Source organism: Pelophylax lessonae (assembly GCF_965119305.1).
Source record: "Pelophylax lessonae genome assembly, chromosome: 2".
Taxonomy (NCBI): Eukaryota; Metazoa; Chordata; class Amphibia; order Anura; family Ranidae; genus Pelophylax; species Pelophylax lessonae.
Genome location: NC_138769.1, coordinates 99,828,377 through 99,855,747, shown reverse-complemented (window position 1 = coordinate 99,855,747; position 27,371 = coordinate 99,828,377). Strand labels below are relative to the sequence as shown.

The window sequence follows — 27,371 nt, the reverse complement described above, 5'->3', positions numbered from 1 at the left end:
ACATTTTGTCATGTTACAACCACAAACGTAAATGTATTTTACTGGGATTGTATGTGATAGACCAACACAAAGTGGCACATGTTTGTGTTAATTGGAAGGAAAATGATAAATGGTTTCCAAATTCAAAAAGTGTGGTGTGCATTTGTATTCAGCCCCCCCCCCCCCCCCCCCGAGTCAATGCTCTGTAGAACCACCTTTCACTACAATTACAGCTGCAAGTCTTTTTTGGGGATGTCTCTACCAGCTTTGCACATTTAGAGAGTGACATTTTTGCCCATTCTTCTTTGCAAAAAAGCTCAAGCTCTGTCAGATTGGATGGAGAGCGTCTGTGAACAGCAATTTTCAAGTATTGCCACAGATTCTTAATTGGATTTAGGTCTGGATTTTGGGCCTTTCTAGCACATGAATATGCGTTGATCTAAACAATTCCATTGTAGTATGTTTAAAATTTCCTTCATCCATCTTCTCACCAATTCCGACTAGCTTCCCTGTCCCTGCTGAAGAAAAGTATTCCCACAACATGATGCTGCCTCCATCATGTTTCACGGTGGGGATGGTGTATTCAGGGTGATGTGCAGTGTTAGTTTTCCACCACACATTGCGCTTTGCTTTTAGGACATAAAGTTCAATTTTGATCTCAACTGATCAGAGCACCTTCTTCCACGTGTTTTCTCTGTCCCCCTTATCGCAAACTGCAAACAGGACTTCTTATGGCTTTCTTTCAACCACGGCTTTTTTCTTGCCATTCTTCCATAAAGGGCAGATTTGTGGAGTGCACCACTAATAGTTGTCCTGTGGACAGATTCTCCCACCTGAGCTGTGGATCTCTGCAGCTCCTCCAGAGTTACCATGGGCCTCTTGGCTGCTTCTCTGATCAATGCTCTCCTTGCCCGGCCTGTCAGTTTAGGTGGACGACCATGTCTTGGTAGGTTTGCAGTTGTGTCATACTCTTTACATTTTCGGATGATGGATTGAACAGTGCTCCGTGGGATGTTCAAAGCTTGGGATATTTTTGTATAACCTAACCCTGCTTTAAACTTCTCCATAACTTTATCCCTGACCTGTCTGGTATGTTCCTTGTCCTTCACCATGCTGTTTGTTCACTAAGGTTCTCTAACAAACCTCTGGGAGCTTCACAGAGTAGCTGTATTTATACTGAGATTAAATCACACACAGGTGGACTCTACTTACTAATTAGGTGACTTCTAAAGGCAATTGGTTCCACTAGATTTTAGTTAGGGGTATCAGAGTAAAGGGGGCTGAATACAAATGCATTCCACACTTTTTAGATATTTATGTGTGAAGAATTTGGAAAACAATTTATCATTTTCCTTCCAATTCACAATTATGTGCCACTCTGTGGTGGTCTATCACGTAAAATCCCAATAAAATACATTTACGTTTTTGGTTGTAACATGACAAAATGTGGAAAATTTCAAGGTGTATAAATACTTTTTCAAGGCACAGTACTTGGCAGTCATTGGAGCAATGAATATGCTGACTTCATGTTAAAGAAGAGAGTGTGGAACCCTAGATAAAGTATTAGAGGCATGGCTGGGAAGTTTTTCCTGTTCATTTCCATTCATCCAAAGAGAGCATGTGAGCCCTTGCAAGAAGAGAGATGGAGTCCTGTGGACTTTGGTTAACATTTACAAGGGGCAAAAGAGGTTGGCTAACACTTTTAAAGTGTGAGCATGGGACATCCAGTGCTCTCTGTTGTGCAAAGAATAGACAATATGCGCAGCAACTTTTGTGATCGGTCTCTTAGCAGGGGCATTGAGGTGGAGATACTATGTAAGTAATTGTGTAGGACTGATAAAAGAACCAAGCTAACTGATTCCCTTTCAGCCTGGAAATACCTCTTACATGATTATCTGCAAATAGGCACAGAATCGTTTTGGGGGAGGGAAGGATTCATACTATTGTGCCATTATTGAGTGGTTGTTATCTTGTTCGTTAAAAGAGACAAGTCTCTCAAGGTTACCCTACAAACAGGGCCATCTTACCGAATGGGCAAGCTGGGCAGTTGCCTGGGGGCCCTACTTGCCCGGAGGGCCCCACCTGCCCAGCGATTCCCATGTGCGTCCCGCCGCCAAACTTAGCAGGTGACAAGCGCCTGTCAGTCCTGCGCTGCTGTCAGGCCACTTGGCCCGTGGAAGGGGAGCCCACAACTGCAGGAATGCCTGTCTGCCTCCACAGGAACAGGCACACACAGGACAGTCGAGTCTGACTCCCGTCCGTATGTGTGTTCACCGGACCCAGCCGCCAAACTTGGAAGCTGTCATTAGCCTGGCACTGCTGTAATTCAGCCTTATAAATAATTTGCATTTTTATTCTCGTGGGTGATTGTGTAGGCAGGGCCCCAGGGCACTGCTTTGCCCAGGGCCCTTTAATGCTCTTATGATGGCACTTCCTACAAAGATTCTATTACATAGTTACATAGTTAGTCTGGCTGAAAAAAAGACACAAGCCTAACTATTTCAACCAATAGAAGGAAAAATAATAATAATAATATACACACATATACATATATATATATATACATACATATATACATATACATATATATATATATATATATATATATATATATACTACACACATACTGCATACACACATACACATATATATTATATATATATATATATATATACACATAAGAATATACATACACACACATACATACATACATACACAATCCTATGCCCACAGTTGATCCAGAGGAAGGCAAAAAAAAAAACAATAAAACATTGCTTTTCTTCTATTCAGGATAACAGATCCTATTCTCAGACTAATGCAATCTGCATGTCCTGGGCTGTATTTACCATAATGACACTTGTGGGGCCCATGCCTAGGCAGCAGATGACACTTGTGGGGCCCATGCCTAGGCAGCAGGGTAGGAGGGCAGTACCAAGTCTTAACAGATTGTTCCTATTTTATCTCTTTTAGTAACCTTCTTAAGAAAAATAATAAATAGCAGGAACCTTCGTTGTGAAGAAACCATTCATAGTACTGGTGGGCAGTGGCGTCGGGAGGGGGGGGGGGGCCACAAAGCCCCGGGTCTCTTGTGGATTGTTTATAATTATTAGCCCAGAGTGTCAAATATGATCCTCCTCTCCGTTGGGCCTCTACTGCCTGGCCTGCTGTTGCCTCCACACTGGTTGCTAGTATCGCCTGCCGCTTGGCGTCTAGCAACCAGTAATGTCACTCGTCGTCACGTGACAGCAGCAGCAGGAGAGGCTCCCAGCGTTCAGAGTGGAGGAGGATTTCAAATTCCTCCTCTGCGCCTAGAACTGGCTCCGCCTCCACCCAGCTCCCTCTTCTCCGTGCGGCAGTGCGGCTCATCTCAGAGCCGAGGGCAGCGACAGGCCGCTGGGTGTCCACTCCACTGACTCCACCTGCCAGCACCTGGCCTGCTGCACCTCACCATAAGGTATGTAATGTCCGAGTCAGGAATGCAGGAGGGTTGGGTGCTGGGAGGCAGGAAGGTTTAATGTGTCAGTCAGGAGTGCCAATGGGTTTAGTGGTAGTGGCACTGGGTGGCAGGGAGATGCAATGTCAGGGTGCAAAAGGCTATGGGGTGCAACCACTAATATCTTCCCTCTCCCCAATAAAGGCTATAGCCGGGGGGTTCAAGCTACAATATCTTCCCTCAGTATGGGGGTTGCAACAACTAATATTTTTCCTCTCCCCGATAAAGAATATAGCCAGGGGGTTTAACAAAGTCCTCCCAAAGGACATGCCAATTTAAAGACTATGTGCACAAACCAAGAGCCAGTTCTGGGAAAGGGTTTGCCTGATGCATGTGGCAATTTAAATACAGGATTTGCTTGGTGCATGCATCAATTTGAAGACAGAGTTTGCTCAGTGTTTATGCCAGTTCGAGAACAGGGTATGCTCAATGCATGTGCCGTTTCAGAAACAAGGTCTACGCGAAAAGCGTCAACGTCAGACGTCAATGCTCCACCAGCCCAGCAGCACGTTTCCTGTCTGTGTTTGGACCTAACAGGACACTGTAGCCGAGTACGCTACGGAGAGACGGAGAGATTCACTTCCGGGTTTCGGAATGGCAACCCTGTTAGCGATTGCTACGAGATGCCACGAGACGGGAGACCTTGCCTGAAGTTAATCTGAGGGACATCCAGTTTACCTACAAATCGACATCTTCACACGGGGTTACTAGCCACAGTACCTGCCGAGAGAGCGACTGCAAACGGGATCAGCGATACCGGAGTGGACTGCCTGGAGACTACAAGGAGGAGCTACTGGTAAGATACTGTTTACTTACCTTATCACGCGACAGAAATTTGGCCACAACGGACGGGTGGCTTTGTCCATTAGTAGCCCCCTCACTCTCCTCAAATAACCACCGGAGCCACGATTAATCTTGCTAAGCAGGACAATTGGCACGCCACATATTGAAATTTTGTTGACTATACTGCTGGAACTTTCTCCTGGTCTCCCATTCCGATACCCTCCCCCTCTCTCCGTTCCTGATAAACCGCTGCCCGACCTGCAAGTTGTTTTTACCATTAAATCTCTGTGAAATTGAGCCATCCATCATTTCCGCGCTGGATACAACATGATATATGTAGATTGATCTAGGAAGATACATTGAGCTCCCACGTACTGGTCATTAAGTGCACCAACTATTTCAACCTTTATGACTTGGACATTTTGCACTTACACACAGTGATGCCAACAGCAATTACTATTCATCTAGAGTTAATTGAGTGGCAGTGTGTCCACACAGTTTAATGCCCCAGGTTGTTCACATAGCAACAGCTTTTTGATATCACTCTAACTAGCTATTCATGATTTAGGTCACACCTTAGGCATAATGAGACACCTTGACCCCCGGGGATAGATGGAGTGACCGCACGTTCACAGTAACAGATCACTCTCTACCTTTGGAGTCGGTACTGACAGGGTTCCTGGGGGAGGTGGAGCCTTGGTCAGGGTAGTGCTCCACACAGCACATTTTACCCACACAGGTACCAGGGGTCTACACCACATTACGTACACTACATGATAGCGTGTGTAGTCTTTTAAAACCTTTCTGTATTTTTTGTTTTTGCATTGCACCACCTAATAAAGCATTTGTGCACTTTATACCTTGTGAGCCCGGTCTATGCAACCTTTCTGAGAGGGTCTCTTCCCTCTCATATCTTTGTTTCAATACATTGTTTCTGGTTGCCTGTGGTTCCCAGCTAAATTAACCGTCTAGGTACTAGAGAACTGTCTTTTGTTCCACCGACTCCATTGGATCGGTCGATCCCACTCACCGTGCAGGTTTTACCTCAATTTTGTGTCTACTTGATACATGCCCCCTTTTAGAGGACAGGGCCTGCTTGCTGCATGCACTAATTTGAGGACAGGATATGCTTGATGCCAGGGCCGGTGCTTCCACTAGGCAAATTAGGCAGCCGCCTAGGGCGCATTGCCACCTAGGGGCGCAGCCAGGAGTCAGCACTCTCTATCCATCATGAATGATTATTGTGAGCTGAGGGGAGAGGTGGCGGTAGGGGAGGAAGAAGGGATAGAGAAAGATGCCAGGTGTCTTGGGCAGTGGCAGAGTTATCAGGCCCTGGCTTTTCACAACTGTTGGAGGGGCCCCAAGAGGCAGGAATGGAGCCCACCAGAGTGCTACCTGCATGATGATCCTCTTCAGCTGGAGCTGAACGGCCTTAACCCCAGGCAGGAAGGGACTCTCTGCACTGAGCTGGTAGGCAGCCGTTCATTTCCCTGGGTTGGTATTAAGCAGGGAGCGGAGGAGAGCTGAACCTGAGCCGGAGCTGGGCACTGGAGGGTGGAACCTTTACTGGGGCAGAAGCGACGAGGCACCGGAATGGTCTGAGGAGGTTGGTGATGAAGGACATGTGGAGCTCTCTGACTCCTGCTTTTCCCTCCACCAGGAGTCGGTTGGAGCTGTGGTGAGCACTGTGGTCCAGGAGAGGAGTGTCCTGGGAGAAGGAATCAGCAGGATCACTGTGAAGGAGGGCAGAGTGGGGGCCACTCTCTTCATTCCGCCCAGTTAGTGTCCCCAGAACAGGGGATCGGGACAGTTGTTACATGGAGCATCACTGGTATGAAAGGGAATCGGGGTCACCAGGTGTGCCATGGGGAATCAGAGTCACCAGGTGTGACATGGAGGATAGGGGTCACCGGGTGTAACAGGAGTTCGGGGTCACCAGGTGTGCCATGAGGAATTGGGGTCCCTGGGTGTGCCATGGGGGATTGGGGTCCCCAAGTGTGACACGGAGGAACATCAGGGTCCCCAGGTGTAACATGGAGGAACATCAGGGTCCCCAACTGTGACATGGAAAAACATCAGGGTCTGACATAGAGGAACATTGGGGTCACTGAGTATGACAGCATGACATGGAGGAACACGGGGGTCCCTGGGTGTGACATGGAGAAACATCAGGGTCAGTGGGCATGACAGCATGACATGGAGGAATATTGGGGTCCAAGGGTGTGACATGGAAAAACATCAAGGTCCCTGGGTGTGACACGGAGGGACATTAGGGTCCCCGAGTGTGACATGGAGGAATATGGGGGGTCACTGGGTATGAAAGCATAACATGGAGGAACCACCGGATTAGGGTCACTGGGTATGACATAGAGGAGTTTTTAACCCCTTCCCTTTTTTGGGGGGGGGGGGTGCAAGTAGCTGGTCTTGCCTAGAGCGTAAAATAGACTAGCACCGGCCCTGCTTGATGCATGTATCCATTTGAGGACAGCTTCTTCTATATGCATGTGCCAATTCAAAAACAGGGTCTGCATAATGCATGTGTGAATTAAAGGAAAGGATCTGTTTGATGTATGTGCCATAAAAAGACAGAGTGTGTGTGTACTGTTTTAAGGACATGGTTAGGTCAATACTTGTGCCAGGGTCTGTCTGACAAATGTGCCAATTTGTTGAAAGGGTCTGCGCACTAAGAACATTGTAAAGTCTACAGAAATCCTGTCCTTAGCTCTGCTCTTGCACCACTTGTGGAGCAGAAGAATAGTTGTGCTAAAAGAAAACCAAGAAATTAAAACCAAGCCCCAAGAGATGGGGTTCAACAAATGGTCTTTGCTGTCGAAATAACAGGCCAGCACTGATGGGCACCAAGCTCTTCACCACTGATGGGTCTGTAGAAGTTGCATCATTGGTGGGGCCTGTGCAATGGGTTAGTAAAGGAACCTGTAGGACTACCTTATGTTTTTAGTATGATGTTAGTAAAGTGTTGCTACAAAGTCTCCTTAGTGCTCCTCATGTCGATTAGAGCCCATTCACATAGGGGCGACGCTACTTGCCGGGGCGACCTGTGAGGTCGCGGTGCGCAGCGCGCACCACGACCTCAGAGCGGCTTGCACGGACTTCATATCATTGAAGTCTATGCAGGTCGCTCCAGGTCGCCCCAAAGTAGCACAGGATCCTTTTTCCAAGTCGGAGCGACTTGTGTCGCTCCTATTAGAACGGGTCCTGTGCTAATCTATGGGCAGGCGACCCACGGCGACCTGTCAGGTGACCAGGTCGCCTGACAGGTCGCCCCAGTGTGAACGGGGTCTTAACCAATCAGAATGTAGGCAAAGACATTTGGACTTTCTCCAAATATTTACAGATGAGCTCCTGTTGAAATCATGCCCTTGGTAACATTCAAGGAAGTTGTCATCCATATACTTACAAAAACCATTAGCTGCTTTACAGAGTAAATATACGTACTTTCACTGTAAGGCTCAAAGTGTATTTTCATCCAGTCCGACTGGTTGTCACCCACTGCTGCACTCACTCTTGCATAAAATTGATATGTAATATTTGTTAAATCACACTTCAGGTCCTTAGTCATACAGACATTAAAGTATGTCATCTTTTTACTGAGAACATCACTGCCAAAAAAACAAAAAACAGATTATTGTATCTAAATGGCAAATTACCAAATGCATTTCTTGACAAAGTAAATACACACAATGAAAGCAAGTCTTTACCACTCATTAAAGCTAAACTCCAGGCAGATAAAAAGAACACAAATTATTACAGCTCTGTATTAATTTATATTTATATTTAATATATGTAAGCAGTGTAAGTTTCTGAGTTTGACTCAGAGGCAGAAGCAGCACAAGGAACCAATCAGCTGTGCTGCAGTACTTGTACAAACAAGGAGCATGCTGATAGAAATAGAGAGCAGAGTTACAGAGAAATGGATTTATCAGTCTACTGCTTCTCTTTTCATTTACTGGTCACGGGTTGGCAGAGCGACAAGACCGTGTTACTGAAATAAAACAGAAAAGAATCAGGTCTCATGCCTCCCAAGACAGGGCTGTGCTGTGTGGCAGAGCTGTGCAAATCTCAGAAGATGGATAGAAAAACAATACAGATATCAGTTAGGGGTGATAACATTATCCCTCTTCCCTGACAACATTATTGACTTATATAGGTGCATACTGATTTTAGTACCTACAAGGGGCTCCATTGGGAACAACTAATTAGACATACTCAGATATGACTTTTTGAATTTGCTTATTTTTTCAGATTAGTTATATTTCCTGGGCCTTTTGAAATTAAATTAAAATTATCATGACATTTGCTTATTCTTACAGATTAGCAACATTTTGGAAACATGTGGAAAGTGGGGTCCCCCCAAGGTTCTGTCCAGGGACCAATCCTGTTTAATTTATTCATAAATGATCTAGAAGAGGGGATATCGAGTACAATCTCAGTATTTGCGGATGATACTAAACTAAGCATGCCAATATCTTCTATGCAGGATGTGGAAACCTTACAAGCGGACCTGAACAAAATTACATGGCAGATGAGGTTTAATGTTGAAAAATGTAAAGTAATGCACTTGGGTGCCAGAAACCAGAAAGCAAGCTACTCACTAGGGGGGGAACCTCTGGGTGAGTCTAGGATTGAAAAGGACCTGGGGGTCCTAGTGGACAACAGGCTTGGCAGTGGCATGCAATGCCAAGCCTCTGCAAGCAAAGCCAACAGAATATTGGCATGTATAAAAAAGGTGATTCACTCCAGAAATAAAGAGATTATTCTCCCGCTCTACAAGACTCTGGTCCGGCCACATCTGGAGTATTCCGTCCAGTTCTGGGCACCGGTCTTCAGGAAGGATGTGCTGGAACTGGAGAAAGTCCAGAGAAGGGCAACAAAAATAATTAGGGGAATGGAGGACATCAGCTATGAGGAAAGGCTACAAGCACTGAACTTATTCTCTCTATAGAAGAGACGACTGAGAGGGGATATGATATCAATGTACAAATACTGTACTGGCGACCCTAGCATAAGGAACAAACTATTCAGAGAAAGGGAATACAATAAGACACGTGGCCACTCACTAAAACTAGAGGAAAAACGGTTTAACCTTAAAATACTTAAGGGGTTGTTTACTGTAAGAGCGGTAAGGATGTGGAATTCGCTTCCACAAGCAGTCGTATCAGCAGGGAGCATTGATAGTTTCAAAAAACTATTAGATGGGCACCTTAAAGACCACAACATACAGGGGTATACAATGTACGGTTAAGAGCAAACACACGCACACGTCATAGGTTGAACTAGATGGACTGATGTCTTTTTTCAACCTCACAAACTATGTAACTATTTCCTGGGTCCTTTCTTGGGTTCCTGTGGTTCTGCGGCTCAGTCTGTGGTCATTAAGTTTCCTCAAACAAAAAAGGAAACCAACGAATGATCTGTTTTTATCGTTGGCTGGTCATGCTACTACAATATCAGTAAGTCCTAACAGCTGAATCACACCTAGAATGTTAGTCGTTATCAATGGTAACAAATTATATAAAAACACAATTATCCATATATTTGTAGATTTAGACTACAAAACGAAACATGTCCAGCTCAAGCCCGTCACCAAGCAATATTGAAAGTGTTATACCTTTGCATAAAAAATTCCATTGGTGTTAAATGATGATGGAGGGAAGTACGCAACAAGATGTTGCTTGTAAGACAATGTCAGACTTTTATTTTTATGGTTGTAAGAAATATCATGGTTTTAAAAAATAATAAGATTTTATTTGATAGATGTTTGAATTATATATTGTACCTTTAAAATCCTAAGTAATTGAATTTTTGCTGTTTGTGTATGTCGGATACAAATTCAAATTCTTTGTCATATATAACAACTTGTGTAATTGTATTTCACTTTTGAATTTTTTATTAAAAATACAAAAACTTGTAACTACCCCTGAGGACCATTGGTTGAGAAAATTTTGTTTATATTTTTTTGAGCACTGCAATTTTTTTGTTATTTTAGTTTTGTGGAGGATTGTATACTTCTCTTGCTGCTGGCAGCTCCTTTCACTTTGTACTTAGTTTGGGTGTAGCACTGATTTTATTTATATGTAGTTTCCATGTATTTTTTTGTAGTTTGCCTGGAGTTCAACTTTATTCAGAGTTAGAGCAGTCTCAATTTTTTTTTGTAAATGTCAATAAAAAGCATTTCTGTATAGTAAATTCATATATGAGCAAGAAAACTGTAGAATTGTTTTTCTTTTTCTAACAAAAAAAAAATATTCATGATTTTTTTTTCTTCTTTACTTCCTGTAGAAAGCATTCCCATATTTTGTTGGCCGGCCATAGACAACATTCTGCCATAGTAAGTTTGGTATGTGCTTAGTGACTTTAACCATATATTAAATTAAGGTTCACACAGTTTCCTTGGTTTGTATTACAACTAAAAGGATCTGGGATTGAAGTGCCAATCCACAAGTTATTAGTCTAGATATAAATTAATTCCAATATAAAGTCATATAGATAATTTTATAAAGGAGCCAATGCATTTTTGGAAACCATAACATTTTATCAGGGTTTTACCAACTGAATGATGAAGAACAGTGTTCATCAGCAATAGGTTTGAGAGCGAGTTCTGGCCCCCCAAAACACATTGGGTCTTTTATAAAGTCTACTACCTGATATTACATTGGAATGAATTTGTATCTTGACATTGGAATGAATTTGTATCTTGACATTGGACTAATTATGTCCTGAGAAGACAGGAACTGAGGGAAATTAGCTACAGACAACAACGTTTAGTAGTCCAATATCCCACCTAAAATTGGGTTTCACCCCTATACACTACTTAGCCCAACACTACAGACCTGACTAGTAAGTACTATGAAAATATGTACCGTATATGGAAAATGAAAAACGACTCTCCAAAACATCTTATAACTATCCATACCATACATTATATACCCTAACAGCAGGGTCCCCTTAAATCTTATGTGGCTTAAAGGATCTGAAGCAAGGCCCAGGAGCGAAATATTTCACACCATTTAAACAAGTATGTATGTTATTATGGGACCAAAGGGAAACTACATCCCATTGGATCAACATAATATATACTCAAATATTACCTATTATAATTTCAGACGTGGTTGACATACCTTCCTTGACAAAGGCTTTATCGCCGAAACGCGTAGGAAACCTGAATACCCTCTCTATGGATCTGACGCCCCACTAAGAAGCGTAGAACAATAGAGAGATATTTGTTGTCACTATTTCACCATGTCACCTTCTCCTTACTTTTTTTTCTTCTCACCAACACCAATGGGTCTATAACCCACACACTTGATGTATTATTGTCTTTTCAAAATTTTGGAATTACCACAATTCATATATGTCGTACAAACAATTGGAATAAAATCTCGTTTTATATAAAAATCATATCTATCTATGAATGAATATAGCCCATAAAGTCCCAATCCTTGACCTGAGGCAACCAACCCCATTTTCTAAACCCTATACCCTACTAACAACAAATTTAGGGTACATTTATTATTTGATGTTCTCTATCCTTTTTTGAAGGATAGGGTATTTTGCTTGGAGTGATAGTATACACATTGATATTTTGCTCATGGGAGGTGCTTTTTTTTTCAGATTTTAGCAATAGTAGGTGGTGTTTGGGAAGATAAGGACAATTGAACCCACGTTATTTTGAGATATTAGGGAATAATGGCAGGTACTTCTAAATTGTTTCATCGAACAAAATAAATGAATTGACTGAAACTTACAGTTTATACTGCACTGTATAAACTATGTCTTCATCTTCTGTGAAGCCAGATGGGGGGTTCCACCTTAGAATGTTCTTGAAGTTTACAGAATCCATCCTGACATTGGTGGGTTGAAGTAGCTTCCAAAAACCTGCAATACAGGACAAAATAAACATTTTGAAAAGGCTTAATCTAACACAGTAATTATAATGTAATAAACCAATGCCTCATTTGTTTAAAGTTCTAATTCATTCTGGTTATGTATAACTAGTAGTAGTTAGTCACATTCAACTTGATGTGTTCTGTATTGTTGAAGACATAATCAAATCTTTTGCTGTCATGACATCTGCCTCAGTGCCAATTCTTTGATTTATCTAACTGAGGGTGTGAATTATTCTCAAATTGCTGGGGGAGAGATGATGACATGGCATTATATGTGGAGGACAGATAAAAGTTTGCGGCTACCCAGACTGGGCCTTTCATTAAAACATGCACAAGATTAAGAAAAAAGAAGGGACCATTGAACAGAGGGGAGAAGCAGAATACACAGAGCAATATGGTCCTCCTGTATGTACCTGGAGTGTCAAAAACTCATAAGAATATTTATCAAATATTGCCTTCTTGTGTCTTCAAGCTGGGCAATACACTAGGACATAAGCTTGCATACCTAAAGACCCAACACCCAAACACAAGTGAAGGAACTTGGTATATGATGAAGTAGGAATGTAAAGAACGGTACATTGGGGAGCCAATCAGAATGTAGGCAAAGAAGTTTGGAATTTCTCCAAATATTTGCAGATGAGCTCCTGTTGAAATCATGCCCTTGGTAACATCCAAGGAAGTTGTCATCCACATACATACACAAACCATTAGCTGGTTTGCAGAGTAAATATACGTACCTGCACTGTCGGGGTCAAAGTGTATTGTCATCCAGTCTGACTGGTTGTCACCCACTGCAGCACTCACTCTTGCAGAAAATTTAGAGGTGATATATGTTAAATCACACTTTAGGTCCCTAGTCATACAGACATCGGTGTATTTCATCTGTTTATTGACATCACTGCAAAAAAAAAAAAAAGATTTTTGTAACTAAATGGCAAATTGTTATTTTTACAAATGCGTTTTCTTTACAATGTACATACACACAATAAAAGTAAGTATTTACCACACATTAAAGCTAAACTCCAAGGAGATAAAAAGAACACAAATTAATACAGCTCTATATTAATTGATATTCATAGCTCTTATATTTAAGCAGTGTATGTTTTGGCGTTTGATTCACATAGTTACATAGTAGGTGAGGTTGAATAAAGACAATAATCCATCCAGTTCAACCTGTGTAGGTGTGTGTGTGCCAGTGTTGATAACCATTTCCCATATACCTATGTATTGTGTTCACTAAGATGCACATCCAAGAGTCTTTTAGAAATATCAATACTCCCGGCTGACACCACCAGTTGTGGAAGAGGGTTCCACATCCTTATCATCCTGACAGTGAAGAACCCCCTACGCAGCTTTAGGTTAAACAGCTTCTCCTCCAATCTCATTGTGTGGCCCCATGTCCTCTTACACTCCCTGAGACTGAATAGTTTTTTCCTATGCTGGGATCACCATTCCCCTCTCAAGCATCTCTTCTCCAGCGAGAATAAGTTTAGTGCTTGTAGTCGTTCCTCGCAATTGAGGTCCTCCAGTCCCCGTATTCATTTTGTTGCCCTTCTTTGGACTCTCTCCAGCTCCAGCACATCCCTTCTGAGGATTGGTGACCATAACTGGACAGAATACTCCAGATGTGGCCTTACCAGAGTTTTATAAAGTGGCAGGATTATAGTTTTGTCCCTGGAGTATTTCCCCTTTTCTATGCTTAATAATATTCTGACGGCTTTGGTAGCTGCAGCTTGACATTGCATGCTATAGAGCTCAGTCTGTCTTTTACTAGGACCCCCCAGATCTTTCTCTATCCTTGATTCCCCCAGATGTTCTCCCCCTAGTGAGTAGTTTGCATTTGGGTGCTTTTAGCCCCCAAGTGCATTACCTTACATTTCTCCACATTAAACCTAATTTGCCATGTACTTTTTTTTTGTGTTGTCTGCAAAAACTGGGATTGAGCAATGTATCCCATCCACTATATATATATATATATATATATATATATATATATATACAGTAAATATATATATATATATATATATATATATATATATACAGTAAATATATATATATATATATGCATTTATGAATAAATTAAACAGAACTGGTCCCAAGACAGAGCCTTGGGGTACCCCACTTACCACTCCAGACCAGTCTGAGTACACATTATTTATCACCACCCTTTGGACATGCCCATGTAACCAGGTTTCTATCCAAGAACAAACCATTTGGCTAATGCCAACTCAGGTTGTAGATTACGTGTTCCCAAAGGAATGTTTATATATATGAGCAAGAAAAACGTTGGATTTTTTTCTTTTGTTACAAACGAATGTAGCAAGGTTTCGGGTCTGCCATTAGTACCGGTACTCTCTCCAGCCCATGTGAGCTGTGACCCCGGGTGTGATAACTGAAGCAGCGACAACTCCGACATCTTTGTTTGTGGTTTTTCTTTAGTTTAAGGGGATGGGAGAAGGGAATGAGTGGGATACTCCTTGAGGCTTGAACTAATTACACTTGGGACTTTACTTCTGGAAAAATGCCCGTTGGCGCTTTCTTGACGCCAGCCGGGGCCAGCCAACGCTCACTAACGCTGAGAATACTTTGTAGAACAGAAGAAGTGCTGAATCCTCGACTTATAGTCCAGAAGATCCAGGACTGAGAACTGTAGAACTCCTGACCAGTGCTGTATTTTGGCCTAGGCCAACAAGGCCCAGGCCTAGGGCGGCACTTGGCAGGGGGGCAGCAAAAAATCCTGAGAGTCTATTGGCCACTGGTTGCTAGAGCCACCTCTCTCACCCCCCTCTCTCTCACTCACGCCCTTTCTCTTTCTCTCTCTCCCTCTCACCCCTCCTCTCTCTCTCTCCCTCTCTCTCACCTCCCTCTCTCTGTCTCACCCCCTCTCTTTCTCTATCATCCCCCTCTCATCCCCTCTCTCTCCTCCCCCCTCTCATGCCCTCCCTCTCTCTCTCATCCCCCATCTCATCCCCCCCTCTCTCTCATGCCCCCTCTCTCTCTATCATCCCCCTCTCATCCCCTCTCTCTCATCCCCCCTCTCTCATCCCCCCTCTCATGCCCTCTCTCTCTCTCATCCCCCATCTCATCCCCCCCTCTCTCTCATGCCCCCTCTCTGTCTCTATCATCCCCCCTCTCTCTCTCCTCCCTCTCTCTCTCTCACCCCTCTCTCTCTCTCTATCATCCCCCTCTCATCCCCCCTCTCATGCCCTCTCTCTCTCTCTCATCCCCCCTCTCATCCCCGCTCTCTCTCATCCCCCCTCTCATCCCCCCCTCTCTCTATCATCCCCCCTCTCTCTCTCATCCCCCCACTTTCTCATCCCCCCTCGCCCCCTCTCTCTCTCATCCCCCCTCGCCCCCTCTCTCTCTCATCCCCCCTCTCTCTCATCCCCCCTCTCTCTCTCTCTCATCCCCCCCTCTCTCTCTCTCTCATTCCCCCCTCTCTCTCTCTCTCATCCCCCCTCTCTCTCTCTCTCATCCCCCCTCTCTCTCTCTCATCCCCCCCTCTCTCTCTCATCCCCCCCTCTCCCTCTCTCATCCCCCCCTCTCTCTCTCTCTCATCCCCCCTCTCTCTCTCTCATCCCCCCTCTCTCTCTCTCTCATCCCCCCTCTCTCTCTCTCACCCCCCTCTCTCTCTCTCATCCCCCCTCTCTCTCTCACCACCCCCCTCTCTCTCTCTCTCTCTCTCTAACTCCCTCCCTAACCCACCCCCCCTCTCTCTCTCTCTCTCCCTCACCCACCCCCTCTCAACCCCCCCCTCGTGAGATCTCAGGGGTTTATGCTAGGACTTGTAGTCCTTATATTTTGGAGGGAGTCACATCCGTTAAAAAAGGAGTGGGGCAAATTTACATGGGGGGGTGCCCAATTTTAGTCTTGCCTAGGGCAGCACAAAACTCAAATACACCCCTGCTCCTGACACTGTTGTGCTGTGTAAAACTCTGGATACTGTCCTCCGCTTAGCCCAGCTTGTGGTAGTATGTAGTAGAACTCTGTATAGCTGTGTTTGCAACTGACGCACTCTGTATAAATTAGGGCCCAACTGCGGGTGCCCCCTTTGGCTTTGTACTCTTCAGGGTCCACTGACTATGTACCCCCCTCTGTAACTTCAGGGTCCTCAACCTAGGTACCCCCTTTACAGCTAGCTGACACTGGATCCCAGAACCTCTTCCGGAGTGGTCCCCTTCTGACCAGGGGCAATCCTCAGTACTCACGACCTGTGTAGGCCTTCCTAGGACTGGACCCCTCTCTCTCTCCACAGGCTCACGGCACACCGGATCCCCTCAGCTCACTCAGCACTCTCTGGACACTCAGGCAACACCCTGAGACATCCACCTTCCTCAGACAGGAGGAGAGACAGCCGCACTCTCCTTCCTGGGACTCTGCTCCCGCCAAAGACACCTTGCCACGCACTTCCCCCAAACTTATACCCACTCCCAGAATCCTTTGCAGCATAATCTGCCTTCTGGGTAGTTACATACTTGGATGTGCCCCCTGATTGGGCTTCCTCCACTGCTCTATGAGAAGCCTCTCACATGAGCCAGTGAGGAGACTTCCCTCTCAGCAGGCACATCTGGAAACCATGACCAGACTTGTATAAAGTACTCGAAATTTCTACTTGAGTAAAAGTACAAGTGCTCGATCAAAAAATTACTTGAGTAGAAGTGGAAGTGCTCGCAGAAAAAGTTACTTAAGTAGAAGTACTAAAGTATTCAACATTTTTTTTACTTAAGTATTGCAAGTAGTTTATTCAAAAAATTTGCTACTTAAGTACTAAAAGTAAAAAGTACCAGTAGTTTTGAAAAAAAAAATTCTACTCAAGTACTGAAAGTAGAAGTACAAGTACTGTGTTATGCAGATATTAAAGAAATAAGTCAAAAGTTTGAACATCATATTGTTTTTATTATTTCAAATGATTTATTCAAATGATTAACCTGTGTTTGTTAGTAGTTTCTTGATGCACTTTAAGCGCTGTAGCACCATTTATTTGTTTGTTTCATATTTTCTTTTTATTGGAAAGTTTTGGTATAGCAGCTTTTATTATACACAGCCTTTATTTTCGTATGCGCTGATTTACAAATGACATTATACACATTTTTTTGAGCTTTATGCAACCTGCCATCTACTGTTCTGGCACTGGTAATTTTTTTAAAAGTAACGAGTAACTATGCAGCACAAAAAAAAAATACTTGAGTAGAAGTATCGAAATCATCAAAAAAATGTAGTGAAGTAAAAGTAGAAGTAGGAGAAAAAAATTCTACTCTAGGAAAGTACAGATACCGCATTTCGGTACTTAAGTACAGTACTTAAGTAGTTCTACTTCGTTACTATACATCTCTGACCATGACACCATAACTAAATAAATCACAGCCCTGCTGCTAGGCAGGCAAGGCCCATATACATTTACCTAGCACCTATCTGTAGGGTGCTACACTAAAAAAACATATTTAGTAAATTTTTTCTTCTTTACTTCCTGTAGAGAGCATTCCCATTATTTTGTTGACTTGTTATGGACAACATTCGCTGGCATAGTACATTTGGTATGTGCTGACTGTGGAAATCATCACTGACTGTGGAAACTTCACACTGGACCTCATGCAACTTGGATTATTTGCCTCTCCACTCTTCCTCCAGACTCTGGGATCTTGATTTCCAAATGAAATGCAAAATTTTCCACAGTCCGTGATGATATGGGGAGCCATGTCATCTGCTGGTGTCCACTGTGTTTTATCAAATCCAAATTCAGCACAGCCCTCTACCAGGAAATTCTAGAGCACTTCATGCTTCCCTCTACTGATCAGCTTTATGGATATTCTGATTTCATTTTCCAGCAGGACTTGGCACCTGCCCACACTGCAAGAATATCAATACCTGGTCACATGATCATGGTATACACACCAAAGGATCTCACAGTTTCCTTGGTTTGTATTACAACTAAATGAATCTGCGATTGAAGAGCCACTGCACATGTTAATAATCCAGGTACAAATTTAAAAAGAAAAGTGTTTTTGGGCGTATATTGGGACTTTTGTATATAGGGGTGCTTGATATAGATATGGTATTAGAAAAAGAGAAAATGTGTAATAGAAATCAAAATTTTATTATAGAAAAAATATAAAATTGTATACTGATAACAGCAGGATACAAACAACAATATGATGTAATATTGTAATTAAAAACATATGCAGTAGACAGATATATTGACATATATGACAATTTACAAGTGATTTACAGCTCCTACATAGGGGTGATTGTCAAATACCCAAAACTCATCCGAAAAGAGGTATCTATGCAGGATAGCGGTGAATATGTTGATATATTCACCAAGTGATACCCCATAGAGAAAGTACCCCTGAGGAAGCGGCTTAAGGCCGAGAAACATGTTGGGTTGATACTCTGGGTTTTACCGCTATCCTGCATAGATACCTCTTTTCGGATGAGTTTTGGGTATTTGACAATCACCCCTATGTAGGAGCTGTAAATCACTTGTAAATTGTCATATATGTCAATATATCTGTCTACTGCATATGTTTTTAATTACAATATTACATCATATTGTTGTTTGTATCCTGCTGTTATCAGTATACAATTTTATATTTTTTCTATAATAAAATTTTGATTTCTATTACACATTTTCTCTTTTTCTAATACCATATCTATATCAAGCACCCCTATATACAAAAGTCCCAATATACGCCCAAAAACACTTTTCTCTTTGACATTCAGATGGGGACGTGGTGCTTCCATATTTATTTATAATTTGTATGAGCTTGTCTACCCCTTATGTTCAGGTACAAATTTATTTCAAAATAAGGTCAAGTAGATAATCTTATAAAGGAGCCAATGCATTTTAGAACCCAGAACTTGCTCATTTTATTATGGTTTTACCAACTGAATGATGAAAAACAGTGTTCATCAGCGGCAGGATTGAGAACGAGTTATGCACCCACCAAACGTGTTGGTTCTTTTACAAGGTCTACTACCTGATCTTACATTGGAATGAATTTGTATCTTGACATTGGAATCAAATTTTATATTGACTGTTAACTCATGTCTTCAGGACATGACGAGAAGTGAAGGAAATTGGCTACAGAAAGCAACGTTAAAGACAGAGGGTCTAATGCACCCCCAATTCTTCCTACTTCGAATCTGGTTGACTTCACAAGAAGGAAAGGAAGATCCCCCCCAAATAGGGGGTCACAGATAGATAGAAAAAGCTGATGTAAATTCTAATCCTTACCTGTATAATCCAAGATAAAAAAAAATCCTACCTTACAATTGGGCTTTAACCTTAATTACTGCTAACAACAAATTTAGGGTACATTTATTATTTGATGTTCTGTATCTTTTTCTGCAGGTTATATTATTTTGCTTTGAGTGATAGTATACACATTTATATTTTGCTCATAGGAGGTACACTATTGCTATTACCGGATTTAGCAATTTTGGGTGGTGTTTGTGATATAAGAACGATTGGACCCACATTATTTTGAGATATAAGGAAATAATGGCAGGTACTTCTAACGCGTTTCACCGAACAAAATAAATGAATTGACTGATGCTTACAGTTTATACTGCACTTTATAAACTATATCTTCATCTTCCGTGAAGCCAGGTGGGGGATTCCACCTTAGAATGTTCTTGAAGTTTACAGAATCCATCCTGACATTGGTGGGTTTAAGCAGCTTCCCAAAACCTGCAAAACAGCACAAAATAAACATGAAAAAGCTTAATCTAATAAAAAAAAAAAAAAAGGCATTGGTTTAATATATTATAATTATTGTGTTAAAGTTCTAATTAATTCTGGTTATGTATAACTAGTAGTATTTAGTCACATTCAACTTGACTTGTTCTGTAATGTTAAAGACATAATCCAATCTTTTGCTTTTATGATGCCTGCATACAGTAGGTGTTAATCCTTTGATTTATTTGGCCAAGAGTGTAAATAGTTGTCAAATTGCTGGGGTATAGATGACATGGCATTATATGTGGAGGACAGATGAAAGTGTGTGGCTACCCAGACTGGGCCTTTCATTAAAATATCCAAACGATCAAGCAAAAAATAAGGGACCATTGAACAGAGGGGAGAAGCAGAATACACAGAATAATATGGTCATCCTGTATGTACCTTGAGTGTTTAAAAACTCAGAAGAATCTTCATCAAACATTGCATCCTTGCATCTCCAAGCTGGGCAATACACTAGGACATAAGCTTGTTTTTCCAAAGACCCAACACCCAAACACAAGTGAAGTAACTGAAGTATATGATGAAGTGGGAATGTAAAGACCTATCAAACCTGCATGGTCCAGCATAGGTGGCTCATTCTACAAATCAAGGCTCATCAGTTTTCCTACACTTAAAAGAAAAGGGACATTCTTTGGAGCAGAGGGCTTGAAGCTGGGCCGCACAAGCTACACTGAATGAAGTGAGCGGCAGAGGTGAGCAGAGACCAGAGCATCTTTGCTCGCTTTACCGCTTTCGGGTCTGCCTCCATGAGATTTTCAGATCACATAAGAACAGAACCCTGCAATCAACTGCTCATGTGCTGGTTTCCCGCTCTGAATGGATTCCTTGGGAGGTTGTAGCGCTGGGGAGAAGCTGAACTATGAATAGTAAGTTCTTTCACTGCACAAAACCCTTACAAAGTGATAAACTACATCTGGTGGCTGCGGTGACAAGCTAGTAACAAGCTGCATCTAGTGGCTGCGGTGGTAGGCTAGTGACAAGCTGCATGTAAAGGCTGTGGTGGCAGGCTAGTGACAAGCTGCAACTGGTGACTGCGGTGGCAGGCTAGTGACAAGCTTCATGTAAAGGCTGTGGTGGCAGGCTAGTGACAAGCTGCAACTGATGACTGCGGTGGCAGGCTAGTGACAAGCTTCATGTAAAGGCTGTGGTGGCAGGCTAGTGACAAACTGCATCTAGTGGCTGCGGTGGCAAGCGAGTGACAAACTGCATCTAGTGGCTGCGGTGGCAGGCTAGTAACAAACTGCATCTAGTGGCTGCGGTGGCAGGCTAGTGACAAACTGCATGTATTTGCCGTGGTGGCAAGCGAATGACAAACTGCATCTAGTGGCTGCGGTGGCAAGCGAGTGACAAACTGCATCTAGTGGCTGCGGTGGCAGGCTAGTGACAAACTGCATGTATTGGCCGTGGTGGCAAGCGATTGACAAACTGCATCTATTAGCTGTGGTGGCAAGCCAGTGACAAACTGCATCTAGTGGCTGTGGTGGCAGACAAGTGACAAACTGCATGTATTGGCCGTGGTGGCAAGCGAGTGACAAACTGCATCTAGTGGCTGCGGTGGCAAGCCAGTGACAAACTGCATCTGGTGGCTGTGGTGACAGGCTAGTGACAAACTGCATCTAGTGGCTGCGGTGGCAAGCGAGTGACAAACTGCATCTAGTGGCTGCGGTGGCAGGCTAGTGACAAACTGCATGTATTGGCCGTGGTGGCAAGCGAGTGACAAATTCCATCTAGTGGCTGCGGTGGCAGGCTAGTGACAAACTGCATGTATTGGCCGTGGTGGCAAGCGAGTGACAAACTGCATCTAGTGGCTGCGGTGGCAGGCTAGTGACAAACTGCATCTGGTGGCTGCGGTGAGTTGAATTACTTCAGTATATATTACAATGTAATAGTAGAAATAAAGTGTTTCAAGCATCCTGACACCATAGCAACCATGATGTCAGGATGACTGAAGTATTAACACCCACCCCCAGTCGCCAAATCCCCAACCGTATCCTCCCCCCCCCCCTTCAACGTAAGCTGTCCCTGGTGCCAAAAAGGTACACATCTGGACAGAAAGGAGAACTGATTCACAAAAAGGTCTGAAAGGGACCATCTACATCAAACTGGAACAATTCTCCCTGAACAGGAGTGTGGTCTTCGACACTTAATGCTGTTATACCGTGATGATTTGACAACAGTTTACAATTTCAGCCATGTAAATCAAAAGATTAACACCCATGCAGACTTCCTAAAACCAAAGTATGGTGGTTATATAACTAGAAGAAGGTGGTTCCACACTTTTTACACCTCCCATCCTGTTCTTGGACAATCAATATCTACCTTGACCCATTCCAAGGTGATTGGTGACTGTGATACATGTGGGGATATGAATGCTGGGTTATGTTTCTCACATTCATTAAAACGGAAGAAGTGGCTTTGATAAGCACCGAAATGTCTTCAACATTATAGACCATATCCAGCTGAATGTGACTAACACTAACTCATGTTAAAGTACACTGCTCAAAAAAATTAAAGGGACACTTTGAAAACACATCAGATCTCAATAGGGCAAAATATCATGCTGGATATCTATACTGGTATGGACTGGGTAATGTGTTAGGAATGAAAGGATGCCACATCATTTGATGGAACTGAAAATGATCAACCTACAGAGGGCTGAATTCATAGACACCCCAAAAATCAAAATGAAAAAATTATGCAGCAGGGTAGTCCATTTTGCTGCAATTTCATTGCAGGAACTCAAAATGGTGCTCAGTAGTTTTTTGGCCCCCATGTGCTTATATGCATGCCTGAAAACGTCGGGGCATGCTCCTAATGAGACAACGGATGGTGTCATGGAGTATTTCCTTCCAGGTCTGGACCAGAGCATCACTGCACTCCTGAATAGACTGAGGTGCAATCTGGCGGCGTGGGATGGACCGAAATATAATGTCCCAGAGGTGTTCTATTGGATTTAGGTCAGGTGAGCGTGGGGGCCATTCAATGGTATCAATTTCTTTATCTTCCAGGATCTGGCTGCACTTTCGCCACATGAGGCCGGGCATTGTCAAGCACCAGGAGGAACCCAGGGCCCACTGCACCAGCATAGGGTCTGCAATGGGTCCAAGGATTTCATCCCAATACCTAATGGCAGCAGTGCTCATCCTGTTCCTCCTTGCACAAAGGAGCAGATACCGGTCCTGCTGACGGGTTAAGGACCTTCTATGGCCCTGTCCAGATCTCCTAGAGTAACTGCCTGTCTCCTAGAATCTTCTCCATTCTCTCTTCTAGCAATAGCACATATTGATGTGCCATCCTGGAGGAGTTGGACTGCCTGTGCAACCTCTATAGGGTCCAGGTATCGCCTCATGCTACCAGTAGTGACACTGACCCTAGCCAAATGCAAAACTAGTGAAAAACTGTCAGAAAAGTTGCGTATGGAAAAAAATGTCAGTAGCCTGCACCTGCAAAACCATTCCTGTTTTGGAGGTTGTCTCATTGTTGCCCATCTAGTGTACCTGTTGTTAATTTCATTAACACCAAAGCAGCTGAAACTGATTAACAACCCCCCTCTGCTACCTAACTGACCTGATCAATATCCCAGACCAATATCCAAGGAGTTTAATTGACTTGATGCTGTAGTCTGATTTTAAAAATGTTCCTTTAATTTTTTTGAGCAGTGTATATACAGTATAAACCCAATTACTAAAACCTCATATAAGCTTTAACTTATCATTCTAAAAGTAATTAAACATTTTTTTAAACCTGCAGCTTTTATCAAAAATTATACCTTGCCACGAAAGTCCTTGTTCAAGAATTTTAAACTGCCTCTACTATACCCATAATTAACCACTTGCCGACCGCCCCACGTAGATTTACTGTGGCAGGGCGGCTCGGCTGCGCATAATCATGTAGATCTATGTGATTATGTGCACACGGTTTTGATGGCGTAGGCACACTGCCGGAGTCGTGCTACAGTTGTGATTAGACACAGCGGGAGGCAGACCGTGGGAGGAGCAGGCTTAATCGCTGCGGCCTTCCGCGATCTTCGGCAAAACTGACAGGAGAGCCGCCTGGAATGTAAACAATGTAAGATGGCTCTCCTGTCAGAGAGGTAGGGAAAGATCGTGTGATTCAGCTAAGCTGAATCACCGATCCCTCTCTGCTTCTGTTCAATCGATCCCCCTACACAGTTAGAAAGCACATCTAGGGAACACATTTAACCCCTTGATCACCCCCAGTGTTAACCCCTTCTCTGCCAGTGTCATTTATACAGTAACAGTGCATATTTTTTTAGCACTGATTACTGTAGTAATGTCACTGGTCCCCCCAAGAGTGTCTAAAAGGTCAGTTGGGTGTCCGATCTGTCCGCCGCAATAACCTAGTCCCGCTAAAAATCACTGATCGCCACCATTACAAATAAAACAAAAGTCCATAAATCTATCCCGTAGTTTGTAAACGCTATAACTTTCATGCAAACCAATTATTATAAGCTTTTTGTGATTTTTTTTTAACCAAAAATATGTAGCAGAATACAAATTGGCCTGAACTGATAAAAAAAATTAGATTTCTTCAATTTTTTTATTTTTTTGTTTATAGCGCAAAAACGAAAAAACAAAAAAAAAAAACCACAGAGGTGATCAAATACCCCCAAAAGAAAGCTCTATTTGTGGGGAAAAAAAGAACATCAATTTTGTTTTTGGGTACGGCGTTGCACGACTTCACAATTGTCAGCTAAAACAATCGCAAAAAATGGCCTGGTGATTGGGGGGGGGGGGGGGATAAAACCTTCCGGGGCTGGAGTGGTTAAAAAAAAAAAATGTTGGGGCTTTAGATAGATTTGAAAAGTATTTGTACAGCTTAGTGAGGTAACACCAATTAGTAAAAGGGCTACTAAGCTCCGTCATAACTTCAGGTGGAATCTTCCGTATTTTCTGTTTTCTCTGAACTGTACTTTTTGCTGGAATTACCCGGCAAATAAAAACATGGACTTTAGCTGAAAGAATTTCTGATGTCACAGATTAGAAACTGGTTTGCTGTGTCAAGTGACAATAACTATCTGTTTTTTTTCCACCCACACAGGGGAACAAAGGTGACCGGTGAGTGGTGTGTGACAACAAAGATTTCAAAGACTAACACCAGCTCTTATAGCATAACTCCAGACAAAATGTTTTTATTCAGTTTTGGATAGAGCGATAAAGGGGTAGATCACTTGTTAGGCTTTCATTTCTGTCTAGGGCCCCATTGAGGGAGATTTTCCATCATGTACTTTGTTGATGACAATGTTGTCACTGGGACAGGAAGCGAGGGGACAGCTTCAAACAGGTACACAGGCAGACCTTTGACGCATTTGGGCCCTAGCAGCCAGAAGCAAGAGCACTACTTCATAAAGGGGCTGTAATAGCAGTGATCTGTAACAGTCTCAAGTAACATGTCCCTAGTCTATAACCTTTTCTCCAGTCAGACCTGTAGCATATCCTCAGTCCCTGACTATTTCTTGTACTATGCCAACCATCCCTTACATACTTATGTGGCATTAGGCTACATGCACCCTAGGTGTTTGGCCCATGTTCTGCTCCTCATTTTCGTCTCCCTCTCTCTATTGGTAGCGCATAGGTTTAGCTCTCATTTATTATATTTTTTCATGTGGCAACACTGAAGAAATGACACTTTGCTACAATGTAGTAGTGAGTGTACAGCTTGTATAACAGTGAAAATTTGCTGTTCCCTCAAAATAACTCAACACACGCCATTAATGTCTAAACCACTGGCAACAAAAGTGAGTACACCCCCTAAGTGAAAATGTCCAAATTGGGCCCAATTCCCAATTTTCCCTCCCCGGTGTCATGTGACTTGTTAGTGTTACAAGGTCTCAGGGGTAAATGGGGAGAAGGTGTGTTCAATTTGGTGTTATCGCTCTCACTCTCTCATACTGGTCACTGAATAATCAACATGGCACCTCATGGCAAAGAACTCACTGAGGATCTGAAAAAAAAAAAATAATTGTTGCTCTACATAAAGATGGCCCAGGCTATAAGAAGATTGCCAAGACACTAAAGCCGAGCTGCAGCACGGTGGCCAAGACCACACAGTGGTTTAACAGGACAGGTTCCACTTAGAACAGGCCTAGCCATGGTCTACCAAAGAAGTTGAGTGCACATGCTCAGCGTCATATTCAGAGGTTTTCTTTGGGAAATAGACATATGAGTGTTGCCAGCATTGCTGCAGAGGTTGAAGAGGTGGGGGGTCAATCTCTCAGTGCTCAGACCATACGCTGCACACTGCATCACATTGGTCTACATGGCTGTCATCCCAGATGGAAACCTCTTCTAAAGATGATGCACAAGAAAGCCCACAAACAGTTTGCTGAAGACAAGCAGACTAAGGACATGGATTACTGGAACCATGTCCCGTGGTCTGATGAGACCAAGATAAACTAATTTGGTTCAGATGGTGTCAAGGGTGTGTGGCGGCGACCACTTAAGGAGTACAAAGACAAGTGTGTATTGCCTACAGTCAAGCATGGTGACGGGAGTGTCATGTTCTGGGGCTGCATGAGTGCTGCTAGCACTAGGGAGATACAGTTCATTGAGGGAACCATGAATGCCAACATGTACTGTGACAAACTGAAGCAGAGCATAATCCTCTACCTGCGGAGACTGGGCCGCAGGGCAGTATTCCAACATAACGACCCCAAAACACACCTCCAAGATGACCACTGCCTTGCTAAAGAAGCTGAGGGTAAAGGTGATGGACTGGCCAAGCATGTCTCCAGACCTAAACCCTATTGAGCATCTGTGGGGCATTCTCAAACGGAAGGTGGAGGAGCGCAAGGTCTCTAACATCCACCAGCTCTGTGATGTCCTCATGGTGGAGTGAAAGAGAACTCCAGTGGCAACCTGTGAAGCTCTGGTGAACTCCATGCCCAAGAGGGTTAAGGCAGAGCTCGAAAATAATGGTGGCCACACAAAATATTGACACTTTGAGCCCAATTTGGACATGTTCACTTAGGGAAGTACTCACTTTTGCTGCCAGCGGTTTAGACATTAATGGCTGTGTGTTGAGTTATTTTAAGGGGACAGCAAATTTACACTGTTATACAAGCTGTACACTCACTACTTTACATTGTAGCAAAGTGTCATTTCTTCAGTGTTGTCACATGAAAAAATTAGGGTTAGACCGATTATCGGCAAGGCCGATATATACCAGGGGCCGATATACACTTTCCCCGATAGATCGGTATCGGCCCCAATAGTGGCCGATATTTTTGTGATGTCATTCTGCCTTCTTAGGCCACCTCCCTCACCTTGGACAGCCTCGTCTGGAATCGGGACTAGTCTCACGGGAGTGTATTACAGCCATACACCCACCCACAGAAGCCCAGTGCCAGCCAGCCACCCACATCCACAGGCCCTGTACCAGCCAGCCAGCCACAGGCACTGTACCAGCGAGCCAGCCACCCATAGGCCCTGTACCAGCCAGCCACAGG

The 27,371-nt window shown here is 43.3% G+C and overlaps 1 protein-coding gene across 1 annotated transcript in view; it reads right to left on the bottom strand.

Moving 5' to 3' along the window:
• Nucleotides 1-27,371, bottom strand: part of LOC309546875 (interleukin-10 receptor subunit beta-like) — a 62,295-nt gene that overhangs the window by 10,621 nt on the left and 24,303 nt on the right. The window contains exons 2-5 of the mRNA XM_082246571.1: nucleotides 19,723-19,852; nucleotides 12,900-13,060; nucleotides 12,022-12,151; nucleotides 7,712-7,875 (exon numbers count right to left, since the gene is read on the bottom strand). Of these exons, the coding sequence (XP_082102697.1) occupies nucleotides 7,712-7,875; nucleotides 12,022-12,151; nucleotides 12,900-13,060; nucleotides 19,723-19,852 (585 nt within the window). The remainder of the gene's footprint in view (nucleotides 1-7,711; nucleotides 7,876-12,021; nucleotides 12,152-12,899; nucleotides 13,061-19,722; nucleotides 19,853-27,371) is intronic.